General features: G+C 37.4%; 1 protein-coding gene across 3 annotated transcripts in view; it reads right to left on the bottom strand.

Moving 5' to 3' along the window:
* NETO2 (neuropilin and tolloid like 2) overlaps nucleotides 1–14,050 on the bottom strand; it is a 61,309-nt gene that overhangs the window by 20,669 nt on the left and 26,590 nt on the right. For all 3 annotated transcript variants that reach the window (XM_023189593.2, XM_023189594.2, XM_023189592.2), the window contains exon 7: nucleotides 6,488–6,716. In XM_023189593.2, coding sequence (XP_023045361.1) covers nucleotides 6,488–6,716 — 229 coding nt within the window. The remainder of the gene's footprint in view (nucleotides 1–6,487; nucleotides 6,717–14,050) is intronic.

Consider the following 14,050-nt stretch of genomic DNA (forward strand, 5'->3'; position numbering starts at 1 on the left):
ATTACTGGATATATACCCAAAGGATTATAAATCATTCTACTATAAAGACACATGCACACATATGTTTATCGCAGCATTATTCATAATAGCAAAGACTTGGAATCAACCCAAATGCCCATCAATGATAAACTGGATAAAGAAAATGTGGCACATATATACCATGGAATACTATGCAGCCATAAAAAAGGATGAGTTCATGTCCTTTGCAGGGACATGGATGAAGCAGGAAACCATCATTCTCAGCAAACTAACACAGGAACAAAATCAAACACTGCATGCTCTCACTCCTAAGTGGGAGCTGAAGTATAAGAACACACGGACACAGGGAGGGGAAGGAACATCACACACCGGGGCCTGTTGGGGGGTGGGGGTCTAGGGTAGGGACAGTATTAGGAGAAATGTAGATGATGGGTTGATGGATGCAGCAAACCAGCATGGCAGGTGTATACTTATGTAACAAACCTGCACGCTCTGCACATGTATCCCAGAACTTCAAGTATCATAATAACAAAAAAAGTTAACACTAATCCCCAAACTCTCTGAAAAAGTTGAAGAACAAACACTAGTTACTCATTCTATGAGGCCAGAATTATTCTGATACCAAAGCTAGAAAAAGATACACACAAAAAACTAAAGACCAAAATCCCTTACGAATATTAACATAAAAATCCTCAAGAAAATTACTACTTCAGAATTCAGCAACATAGAAAATGATTATACACCAAGAACAAGTGGGATTTATTCCCAGAATGCATGAGTGGTTCAATATACAAAAGCCTACCAATTTAATACATCACATTTACAGTAAGGGAAAACAACTACATGATCAGCTCAATGAATTTTTAAAACAGCATTTGACAAAATTCAACAGCCTTTCATGATAAGAACATTCAATTAACTATGAACAGAAAAAAAAAAATTCCTTCACATGACAAAGGCCATATAGGAAAAACCCAGAGCTACCATCATAATCAGTAGTGAAGGACAGAGCTCCACTAAGATCAAGAATAAGACAGATACCCAATTTCACTTCTATTGAATATATACTAGAAGTTCTGGTTGGAGCAATTAGGCAAGAAAATGAAATGAAACGTATCCAAATTAGAAAGGAAGATATAAGATTTTCTCTGTTCACAAATAACACAATCTTACATGCAGAAAACCCTAAGGATCATACCCACCCACCCACCCACACCCCGTTAGAGCTAATAAACTAAGTCAACAAAGTTGCTGGATGCAAAACCCACATACACAAATCCGTTGCACTTCTAAACACTGCCAATTAACAATTAGAAAAGGAAGTTAAGAAAATAATTCCAGTATAATAGCATTAAAATAGCATAAAATACTAGGAATAAATTTAACCAAGGAGGGAAAACATTCATATGCTGAAAACTACAAAACATTGCTGAATGAATTAAAGATGAAAAATCAATGGGAATATACATCCTGTGTTCATGAATGGGAAGACTTCATACAGTTAAGATGACAATATTACTCAAAGTGACCCACAGATTCAAAATGATCCCTTTGAAAATCCCAAGTGTTTCTGCAGAAATAGAGAAAGTCATCCTAAAATTCATGAAATGTGAATGAACCATGAATAGCCAATCCAATTTTGAAAAACAAGAAAAAAGTTGGAAGACTCACACGTCCTGATTTCAAAACTTATTACAAATTTACAGTAATCAAAACAATTACTACTGGCATAACAACAGGCATATAGACCAACAGAATTGAGAGGCCGGAAATAAATCTTCACATAAAATTTTTTTTTTTTAACGGAGTCTAGCTCTGTTGCCCAGGTTGAAGTGCAGTGGCGCACTCTCGGCTCATTGTGACCTCTGCCTCCCAGGTTCAAGTGATTGTCCTGCCTCAGGCTCCCGAGAAGCTAGGATTACAGGCGTGTGCCACCAAGCCTGGCCAAATTTTGTATTTTTAGTCGAGATGGGGTTTTGTCATGTTGGCTACGCTGGTATCAAACTCCTGATCTCAGGTGTTCCACCCACCTTGGCCTCCCAAAGTGCTGGGATTACAGGCATGAGCCACTGTGTCCGGTCTTTCTTTTTTTTAAAGAAAAATAGAGATGGGGTTTTGCTATGTTGATCAAGCTGGTCTTGAACTCCTGCCCAGGCTGGTCTCAAATTCCTAGACTCAAGCAATCCTCCTGCCTCAGCCTCCTGTATAGCTGGGACTACAGATTGGCTATTCATGGTTCATTCACATTTCATGCCACTGTGACCAGGTCTAATTGATTTTTGACAGGGGTGTCAAGACCATTCAATGGGAAAGGGCAGCGTTTTCAAAAAATGATTCTGGGAAAGCTGGATATCCACATGAAAAAGAATGCAATTGGAGCCTTAACTTACACTATATACAAAAATTAACTCCAGATAGATCAAAGACCTAAACGTATTACAAAAGCTAAAACTATAAAACTCTCAGAAGAAAACGTATGAGAAAAGCTTTATGACATTGGTCTTGACAGTGATTTCTTGGACATCACACCAAAAACAACAACAACAAAAACCACATTAAATTGGGCTTCATCAAAATTAAAACCTTTTGTACCTGAAAGGACACTATATAAAGGGAGTGAAAAGGCAACAAACAGAATGCAAAAAAGTCTGCTAATCACATACACAATAAGGGACTAATATCCAGAATATGCAGAGAACGTCTACAACTTAAAAAAAAAATCAAAAGCGGGCAAAGGATGTGAAGAGACCTTTCTGCAAAGAAGATACATGAATAGCCAAGAAGCCCATGGAAAAATGCTCAATATTACTAATCGTTAGGCAAATCAAAACCACAATGAGATGCTACTTTACACGTATTAGGATGGCTATTATCCAAAAGTACGAAAAATAACAGGTACTGGTGAAGATGTGGATAAACCGGAACCCTCTGTGTGCTGCTGGTCGGTGTGTAAAATGGTGCAACCACTGTGGAAAAGTTTGCTGGTTCCTCAAAAACTTAAACACAGATTTGCCATATGATCCAACAATTCTACACAGCAGCATTACTCATCATAACCCAAAGGTAGAAACAATCAAGCATCCATCAACTGATGAATGAACGTATGAAGAAAATGTGGCATTTACTTATGGAATATTCAGCCGTAAAAAAGAATAAAATTCTGATACATATGACCATATGGATGAACCATGAAAAGATATCATGGATGAACCTTGAAATCCTTATGCTAAGCGAAGTAAGCCTGACGTAAAAGGACAAATATTATATGATTCTACTATGAGTTACCCAGAATACGGAAATTCATAGAGACAGAAAGTAGAACAGAGGTTACCAGCGTAGGGAGAGAGAAAAAAACGGGAAGGAACTGTTTCATGGGTATAGCATTTCAGTTTGGGATGATAAAAATGCTCCAGACAAAGTGGTGATGGTTGCACAACAATGAGCATGTACTTAATGCCACTGATTTACACATTTAAAAGTGACTGAGGGTAAATTTTATACCATGTATATTTTGCCACAGTTGAAAAAAAAAGCTACAACCCTTCTGGTAGGGTATTTGGCAATATCTAACCAAAAACTACGCAACTTTTTTTAACCAAACAATCCCACTTGTAGGAATTTATCCTGATGACACGTCTCCAACAATACAGAAAGACATACGCATAACATTATTCACTGCAGCTTGTTTATAACTGCAAATGTTGGGAATAACCTATATGCCCACCATAACTAGAAGATAAAATAAAGTTGGTATATACAATGCTCTACTATGCAGCTATAAAATAAAAATGTGCTCTATGAATTGATATGGAATGGTTTCCAGGATATATATATATATATTTTTGAGACAGGGTCTTACTCTGTCACACAGACTGGAGAGTGCAGTGGCCTGATCTCAGCTCATTGCAACCTCCACCTTCTGGTTTCAAGCGATTTTCATGCCTCACCCTCCCCAGTAGCTGGAATTATAGGCACATGCTACCATGCCCCACTAATTTTTGTATTTTTAGTAGAGACGGAGTTTCGCCACGTTGCCCAGGCTGGTCTCAAACTCCTGACGTCAAGTGATCTGCTGCCTCGGCTTCCCAAAGTGCTGGGATTACAGGTGTGAGCCACTTCACCTGACCAGGATATACTTTTAAGTTGAAAAAATAAAGTGTAAAAGAATAACGCTGTCCTTCAAGTAAGAAAAAATGTCACATAAGAAAATACACATGTATCTGCTCATTTGTGCAAAAAGAAATCCAGATAGAGGGTAGAAATGGATGGCAGAGAATGAAGGAGGCAAGGACACTTCCAAGTGTCCCTCTTGGGATGTGGGCTCTCTAGGAACAACAGTTATGTTCCCAGAACCCCCACATAAAAATAATGTATAGAAACCATGATGTGGGGGGAGCACAAAATGAAATATAAACCACTAGCCTGAGTAACTGGAAAACAGTATCTTGACAGTAAAACTAAACACAAAAAGAACTGTACATAAGGTACTTTGTTAGGAAATTTCTCAAAGGGATATGGATTAGCAATTGTGAAGTTACTTTTTGTGTATATTAGGATTAAACAAATTAATCCATTTTAGATAAATTAGGTTTCTCTCTGTAAGATGAAGAAAGGGCTCCTTGGAAATACGGTTGATCTAGGGTTGGGTCAGAGAAAACACAAGTTGAGCCTGGTTCATCCAGAATTGCCATAAAGTAAGAAAATAATTAAAAAACTATTAATTGGGTATGCTGAGAGGACACAGGAGGCAAACTGAAAGAGCTTCCAATGGCTGAAGCCTGGGCTTTGAGCAACAAAATAATGTCAGTATCATAGAAAAATAACTTTTTTTGAGACATTCTCACTCTGGTCACCCAGGCTGGAGTACAGTGGTGTGACCTTAGCTCACTGCAGCCTTGACCTCCTGGGCTCAGGTGATTTTCCCACCTCAGCCTCCTGAGTAGCTGGGACTATAGGCACCAACTACGCTCAGCTAATTTTTGTATTTTTAGTAGAGATGGGGGTTTCACCACGTTGCCGAGGCAGGTCTTGAACTCTTGACCTCAAGTGATCTGCTGCCTCAGCTTCCCAAAGTGCTGGGATTACAGGCGTGAGCCAAGATGCCTGGTCATAATAATAATATTAATATTATAACAACAGAACAAAATAAAATATCCATAAGCCCATACTGATGTAATTATTAATAACTGAATAAGTGAGGAAAAAGGGATAGTTTTTCTCACAGCAGAATGTTAATTAATGTATACAGAAGGAATGATGGAAATAGAAAATCATGATCAGGTAAACCCTACAGTAGTAACTGTTACAGGCAGAAGCCAACAATGGATGCTAAAATTAGTGGGTGAGGAGATGTCGGCATAGACTCAAAGAGACTTATTAATTAGAAAGGAAAAAAACAGCAACTTTTTAGTGAAGAAAACTGGCAGCACTTTAAGGAAGTGATCAAAGTTAACATTACCAGCAATAAGACAAAATGATACCATGTACCCCTGCTTCACTGACATGATGTAGTTAGAAGAGCACCACAGTTTCTGTGGTATTCCTGACAGAAATACACAGCCTCGGTGGAATCCCTAGGAAACATTAGACAAACTCAAACTGATGGACATTCTACTACACTGGCTAGTACTCTTGACATTGTGCCAAGGAAAGACACAGACAGAGTAACTGTCACAGATGGAGAAGGCTAAGGATACTTCACAACTAAAAGCAATGTGGGAAACTGGATCATAAAAGGACCTTCATGGCAAAACTAGAGATACTGGAATCAGGTCTATAGCTTAGTTAATAATAGTGTGATCTGTGTTAATTTTCAGTTTTATTCCGGCTTTGAGAGATGTTGGCATTAGGGGAATCTGAGTGAATGGCACATAGGGAACTCTATCATTTTTACAATGTTCTGTAAGTTTAAAGTTATTTAAAAAGAAAAAGATCTATGGCATATCTAAATCTTTGATGACCATAGTTTCGTGGATTCATAACTATTCACCAAGCTAAATTAATGCTACTAATAAGTTAGAAAATCTGGAGAGAAAGTATAAGTCTTCCCTGTCTGTAATCTCTACCACTTGTTTATACCTTTATAATGAGTGTTCCAATTGATATGTTAACATGGTTTTTTCACCCATGACAGTCCATTCCAAGAGAACAGGGACCAAGATACAGTTGCTTCTACCTTGTGACTTGCACATTTTTGTCAAAAGTAAATGCTGTCTGGTATAGTGCCATGTGCCTGTAGTCCCAGCTACTTGGGAGGGTGAAGCAGAGGATCACTTGAGCCCAGGAGTTTAAGGCCAGCCTGGGCAACAAATCAAGACCCCACCTCCAAAAATTAAATAAAATTTAAAACATTTTAAATTTAATATTCTTGCATTAAAAAGAGCTGTAGTAAAACAAACAAAAAAAATACATCCTAAAATAAATATTTTTAAAAAGTAAATGCTGAGTGCATTGTGAATGAGTGAAAAATATGTAAAAGATCTCAATACTATAGGAATTATTTACTTACGCTCCACAAAGGAAGTAAAGAGCATTCGAAACCTGCTAAGCCGACTACCTTCATCTGCCCACATTCGAATCACTCCAATTCCTGTTTTAAGCATTACATCATTGGCCACAGTGCTGCAAAACTTGGCCTTCAGGTTTTCAATAGAACTGCTTCCATCATAGACTGCAACGAAGTTTCTCTTGCATTCATTTGAGTGCTCCATTTGATAATCTAGGAACCTCAAATAAATCTGTAGTATTAACACAAAAACACTGCTTTTAAAAAGATACATTAATTTGAATTTTTCTATTTTCCACAGACAACATGGTACACCAAATAATAACAGCTGACAGAAAACCATAACAGATAAATGACTGATGCCTAAACAGTTAGAGGAACTAAGATTAATGATCTGTTTCTTTGGTTGTCTTAATAATGGAACCAAGCACTAAGGAACTTACTTTGTGTTTTGTCTATAAAGAGAAGAAACTTTTTGTTCACAAGGCATAACTATCTCACATTTTTCTCATTATAAAAGCAATCTCATGGTACTGGACAGGGGAGAAATAAAATAATCACTCATAATTCTATTATTCCAACAATGCATGTGATTGGTGAGTTTCTTTTCAGTTTTTTTGCGCATTTAAAAAACCTGTGTTTAATTGTAAGATATATACATCCTACTTTAGCTGTATCATATAAAAATGTTTTTATCTATACTCTTAGCCATACCTATTCCTGGATGTCCTATTATTTATTTACACAATATCCTACTGTTCTACATGGTTGCTTTATGATTTCACCTCTTAACAACATCTGCATTTTCAGACAGGCAGACATCAACTGTACTATCAAAGGAAGCTCTGTTAGCATCCCCTCATTCAAATTTTATAGCTAAATGGTACTAAGTTATTTCCTAAACACTCTCGATCCATTGTTGTTTGACAATTTCTCTTACATTGTAAACTTGGATTTTAAACATTAATCTCCAGAAGAGCCTAATGAAGTAAGTATCAAGTTTTTTTGTGGGCAGAGATCAATCTGTCATGCGGTGGCAAGGATTAAACCCAGGTTGGTCTGACTCTAAATGTGCGTCCTTCCCATTCCATGAGGTGCTTTACATACTCACACAGTGTTCCCTGTTTGGGCTCTAGTTGCTCATATGTGACTCTACGATTAAAATAAAATTTGAGTGAGTAAATAAAGATTACCTTTGAATTGCCATTCAAGACATCTAATGAGTATTCACTTCCTAGCTATTACTCTGAGGGAGCAGTATGCCACCCCTACCCTTTAATTCAAAGGAATTAATAAAACAAAAATGTTATGTCATATATTCCCCCCTACTCCACCAAATACCTTGATGGCATAACACTAAGAGAGAACAACTTACAAAATATAGCTTAAAGAATTAAATTTTGACTAAATAATTTTGGTTTATTTGAAATGACTGGTTCACCACTTCCGTAAGAGTGGTGGAAAATTGGTAATGAAATGGGATTTCCAGTTCAAAACTTTACAAAGTCTTCATGCACGTATTTTAACATAGAAGCAATATGTTTTCTTAAATACATCATCAGTCCTCATTAGTTTTCCATCACTTATATAACCCAAACCCTCTGCTCACACTCTGTGGTAGGGAGCACTAATGCTGTAATAACTTCCCTTTTCCACTAGACTGTGATGTCTTCCAATGGAAGGTCACTGGCTCAGTTTCATCCAGCATAATTCTTGCTCATGGCAGGCAATAAGAAAGTGACTAGGCTTGTAAAACTATGACTTGGGAGAAGTACCAGTAATATAATCAAGCTGTCTCAAGTATTTATATTTACTCTCTGCTTTTCTTTTAATCCAAATAAATACGGTATTATACAACGCTATAGTAAATGCTCTTCAAATACATATTTCTTAAAAAACATGAAGTTAAAGATAAATGATAACAAATCATAGCACTTTTCTACTGTAAATACAGCTAAATATTGAATTGTTTAATTCAACAAATTTTTGGGAAATATTCATAACGTGAATCTGAAAAATTGAAATGTTGGGAGAAGGGCATAAACTACTTTCTTTTACTCCAGATTGCATGAGAAAGGATCTTTTACTTACATCTTTTATCAAGTAAGTGACCTCTTACCCTATCCCTGTATCCTACCCAGAGAGGGAGGGCAAGTTACCTGGATGGTGGGAGTTTGGTTTCTTTCTCCCGCCCCCCACAGGAAGGGACTGGGTAGGCCAGTCTGCTCTGCAGATGTGAACTTTCCCTGGAGTGGAATGGGCTGTTCTAGACTTCGGTGAGAGGTAGAACTGGTGGGTAAGGAGCTGGCAACACTAATTAGATCATCTCTCTGCATTGCTCTCTCTACCCTAGCTTTCACTATGGTAAAGAGGCTTTTCCGACTCCCTACATGCTGACATTTTTATTTCTCAATTAGTTCAGCACTCCAGCAGAGAAAAGGGATGCTATTTGTTGGAGCCCCTGAAGACCCCAACAGAAATGAAATCCCCAGAAAGTTACTATCATGAAAAGGCCACTGATAAAAGTGGACTAAAACACTAATTGTATACTCTTAAACACCGATGCCTTCTTTTGTATATTTATTTTTAAATATATTTTTAATTTAAAAAATAGAGACAGAGTCTTGCCATACTGTCTAGGCTGGTCTTGAACTCCCGGGCTCAAGTGATCCTCCTGCTTTGGTCTCCCAAAGTGCTGGCACTGCAGGCATGGGCCACCATAACTGGCTTCCTTTTTATATTTATAAATGGATATTTTTCTTAAACATCACCCATTAACTAGTTTCTCATATTTAGTATACAAGGGTTATGGTGACCTTTAACATTTAATTTAGATTTCTTAAATAAAACCATCTATTTACACTTTTTTTGTTTCCTTTTTTTTAGCCAGAGTCTCACTCTGTCTCCCAGGCTGGAGTTCAGTGGCATGATCGCGGCTCTCAGTGCAGCCTCCACCCCCCAGATTCAAGAGATTCTCGTGCTTCAGACTCCTGAGTAGTTGGGACTATAGGCGTGCACCACCATGCCTGGCTAATTTTTTGTATTTTTAGTAGAGACGGGGTTTTGCTATGTTGCCTAGGCTGGTTTCGAACTCTTGATTCTCAAGTGATCCACCTGTCTCAGCCTCCCAAAGTGCTGGGTTTATAAGCATGAGCCACTGTGCCTGGACTATTTACACACTTAAACATTTAAAATTTGATCCAATTCCCATGTCAACTGTATAATTTTTTTAACTTTAAATAACTGATTTACTTTTATTAAAAGCAATACAACATTCTTCTATAGTCAATATTCCAGGTAATACTCCTAAAAAATTTGTGAATATGGAATTATCTTTTCATGGAATATTTCAATTTAGAGTAAGAAGATCTAATAAATATTGTTTAATATCACTTATTTAATGCACATTTAATATTTTCATACTTACATATCTATAAAAATATGTTGCATTGTTCCATATATTTTAAAACCTCATACCAATAATAGAAATAAATCGCTGTGTATCCATTCTCCTATTGGGCATTTAGCTTGCTTCTACTTTTATAATTAGCTAATATTGCTGTAAACATTGTTGTCTTCTCACTATGCACAGGTATGACAATTTCATTTGGGTATAAATCCAGAAGTATACTTGTGTGGTAGCATGTGACCATTTTCAGCTTTACTAGAGCACATGCAAAATAGCTCTCCAAAGTGGTTGTACCAATTTATATATATATTTTCTCTTTACAGTTGAATTCTAACGAGACAATTTATACTTCTAAAGCAAATTCTTTGAGTCTGCTTGCTTTACTCAATCCACTACTCAGTCCTTGCTGACACTTCAAGAACAGTTCCACAACTCACTCAAATTCTCCTGTGCTGTTACTGTGCAGTCAAAAACTATCTCCAGTCTTCATCCCCGGTAAGCAATGATCTGTTCTTTGTCCTGTAGTTCACTTTTTCCAGAATTTCGTATAAATGAAATCACACAGCATGTATCGAGTCTAGATCATTTCACTTAGCATGATGCATCTGGGGTTAATGCACGTAGCTATAGTTTGTCCCTTTTTATTGTTGACTAGATTTTACTATATGGATGTACCACAGTTTATTTATTTATTTTTTGAGATGGAATTTTCGCTCATCATACAGGCTGGAGTGCGGTAGTGTGCTCTGGGCTCACTGCAACCTCCGCCTCCAGGGTTCAAGCAATTCTCCTGCCTCAGCCTCCCAAGCAGTTGCGATTACAGGCATCTGCCACCAGGCCCGGCTAATTTTTTGTATTTTTAGTAGAGACGGGGTTTTACCATGTTAGCCAGGATGGTCTTGAACTCCTGACCTCAAGTGATCCCCCCGCCTCCGCCTCCCAAAGTGCTGGAACTATAGGCGTGAACCACCGCACCTGACCTATTCTTTCCAAAGCTAAAGAACACTTGAAACATTTCTAGTTTTTGGTTATTACAGATAAAGTTGTCATGAATATTTACATACAGGTTTTTTCCATGAACATAAGCTTTCATTTCTCCCGGGTACCCATCCAGAAGAGACTGCTGAGTCACATAGTAACTTTATAGGAAACCACCAACCTGTTTCCCAGAGTGGCTCTATCATTTTGCACTCCTACCAGGAATGTATCAGAGTTTCAGCTGCTCTACAGAGTTCCCAGCACTGCGTGATTTTTCTAAATTACAGTTATTCTAACAGAGAATAGTGCCATCTCATTGTGGTTTGAATTTGCATTTTTGTAATGATTAAATCTTCTGTGGTGAAGTATCTGTTAAAATCTGTTTTATAATTGGGTTTTGTTCTTATTGCTGAGTTTTGAGTTCTGGATGAAAGAAATCTTTTCATAGGTGATTTTGTTTTCTCCCAGTCAGTGGCTTTTTTCCCCCCCACTCAACAGTGTCTTTCACATAGAAAAGCTTTTTCATTAGTCCAACTTATAATTTTTCTTTTTTTTTCTTTTCTGAGATGGAATCTTGCTGTTGCCCAGGCTGGAGTGCAGTGGCGCGATCTTGGCTTACTGCAAGCTCCACCTCCCGGGTTCACAGCACTCTACTGCCTCAGCCTCCCAAGGAGCTGGGACTACAGGTGCCCGCCACCACGCCCAGCTAATTTTTTTTATTTTTAGTAGAGACAGGGTTTTACCATGTTAGTCAGGATGGTCTCAATCTCCTGACCTTGAGATCTGCCTGCCTCAACCTCCCAAAGTTCTAAGACTACAGGTGTGAGCCACCACACCCAGCCTAAATTTTTCTTTTATGGATACTCTTTCGGTGTTGCATCTAAGAACTCTTTGTCTAACCCAGTAAGGCTCTTTTCATATATTCTCCTCTAAATGTTTTATAATTTTACATCTATGTCCATGATTTATTTTGAGTTAATTTTTAAATACAGTGTTGGGTGTAGGTGAGGGTTCATTTTTTTTCTTTGAATATGGAGGTCCAATTGTTCCAGCACCATCTGTTAAAGATTATCCTTTCTCCACTCAATTTCCTTTCAATGTCAAAAAAATCAATGAACCATATTTGCATAAATCTAATCTCTGGACTATCCTGTTCCATTGATCTGTGTGTCTGTCCTTTGTCAGTACTACAGTCTTGGTTATTGAAGCTTCACAGTAAGTCTTGAAATCAGGTAATGAGTCTTTCATGTTTGTTGTTTTTCAGAATAATTTTGGCTTTTGTAATCCCTTGCTTTTCCATTATGTTCTAGAATCAGTTTGTCAATCTTTACAAAAAATATAGCTGTGATTTTGATTGAAATTGTATTCATCTGTGCAGATCATTTTCATAAGAACTGACATTTTAGCACTACACTACTGGGCCTATTAATACATTGACACAGTATATCTATTTATTTAGGTCATCTCTGAATATTTTCATTATGGTCTTCTAAGTTTTCAGTTTACAGATATTACACAGTTTTTTTTGGTGGAGTAATATTTTAAATGGTACTGTTTTCTTAATTTTGAACTCCAATTTTCATTGCTAGTATATACAAATTCAGTGATTTTTTTTTTCTTGAGACAGAGTCTCAGTTTGTTGTCCAGGCTGGAGTGCAGTGGTGTGCTCTTGGCTCACTGCAGCCTCCACCTCCTTGGCTGAAGTGATCCTCCCGCCTCAGCCTCCTGGGTAGCTGGGACTACAGGTGCAGCTACCATGCCCGGCTAATTTATATATATACATATATATATTTTGTTTTTTTTTTTTTTTACAGAGGCTGGGTTTCGTCAGGTTGCCCGGGCTGGTCTTGAACCAAGTGATCCGCCTGCCTTGGCCTCCCAAAGTGCTGGGATTACAGGCGGGAGTCACAGTGCCTGACCTGCAATTGATTTTTGCATACTGGTCTTCCATCCTGCAATCTTGCTAATCTGATATATTTGTTCCAGGAGCTTTTTAGATGCTATGGAAATTTTTATATAGACAATGATATCTTCAAAAAGATTGATTTCTTCTTTTTCAGTCTGTATGCCTTTTTGTACTGGCTACAACTTCTAGTATAACATTGAATAGGACCTAGCTTGCTACTGATTTTGAAGGGGAAAGAATTCAGGTTTTCACCATTAACTATGGTGTCAGCTGTAGAGTTTTCTGCTTCTTTTTGTTTTTTGTTTTTTTCCTAAGAGACAGGGTCTTACTATGATGTGCAGGCTGGCCTTGAACTCCTGAGCTCAAGCGATTCTCAATCCTCTTGTATCAGCCTCCTTAATAACTGGAACTATGGGTGCTTGCCATTGTGCCTGCTTTAGCTGGTAGGTTTTTGTAGATACCTTTCATCAGGTTATGGAAGTCCCATCTGTTCCTGTTTCTGAGGCTTTTTATCATGAATGGGTGTTGAATTTTAACGAATGGAGACAATCATAGTTTTCTTTAGTCTTTATAGTGAATTACATTGATTTTTCAAATGTTGAACCAGACTTGCATTCCTGAGATAAACCACACTTTACTATTATGTATTTTTTTATATTGCTGAATTAGATTTGCTAATATTTTATTGAAATTTTTGCATCTATTTTCTTGATGAATACTGATCAATAGTTTCCTTGTAATATCTCTTTGTCTGTTGGTATCAGGGTAATGCTTGTCTTACAAAGTAAGTTTAGAAATGTTCTCTGCTCTTTCATTTCCTGGACGATACTAAAGAATTGGCATTATATCTTCCTTGAATGTTTGGTACAATTTGCCAGTGAACACATCTAGGCCTAGAGTTTTCTTTGTTAGAAGATGTTTATTAATTCATTTTTGAATAAGCATAGGATGATTTGGGTTGTGTATTTCTACTGGGATATGTTTGGGCAGTTGTGTAGCTCAAGAGATTTATCCATCTCATCAAAGTCATCTGATTTTCTGGCATAGAGCTGTTCCCTGTATTTTCTTACTCCTTTTAACGTTGGTGGGGTCTGTAGTGATATCCTCTCTTTCATTCCTGATACTGGTAAAATAGTTGAAATTTACCCAGATATTTACCATTCGTTTCCCTTTAGTCATGAAGTTTCAAGATTTTTTTCTAGTATCATGTATTTTATCTAAATAACTTCCTTTATAGCAAGTGCATAGGTGATAAATCCTCTTCGTTTTATCA

The sequence above is a fragment of the Piliocolobus tephrosceles genome, chromosome 17 (assembly GCF_002776525.5).
Source record: "Piliocolobus tephrosceles isolate RC106 chromosome 17, ASM277652v3, whole genome shotgun sequence".
Taxonomy (NCBI): domain Eukaryota; kingdom Metazoa; phylum Chordata; class Mammalia; order Primates; family Cercopithecidae; genus Piliocolobus; species Piliocolobus tephrosceles.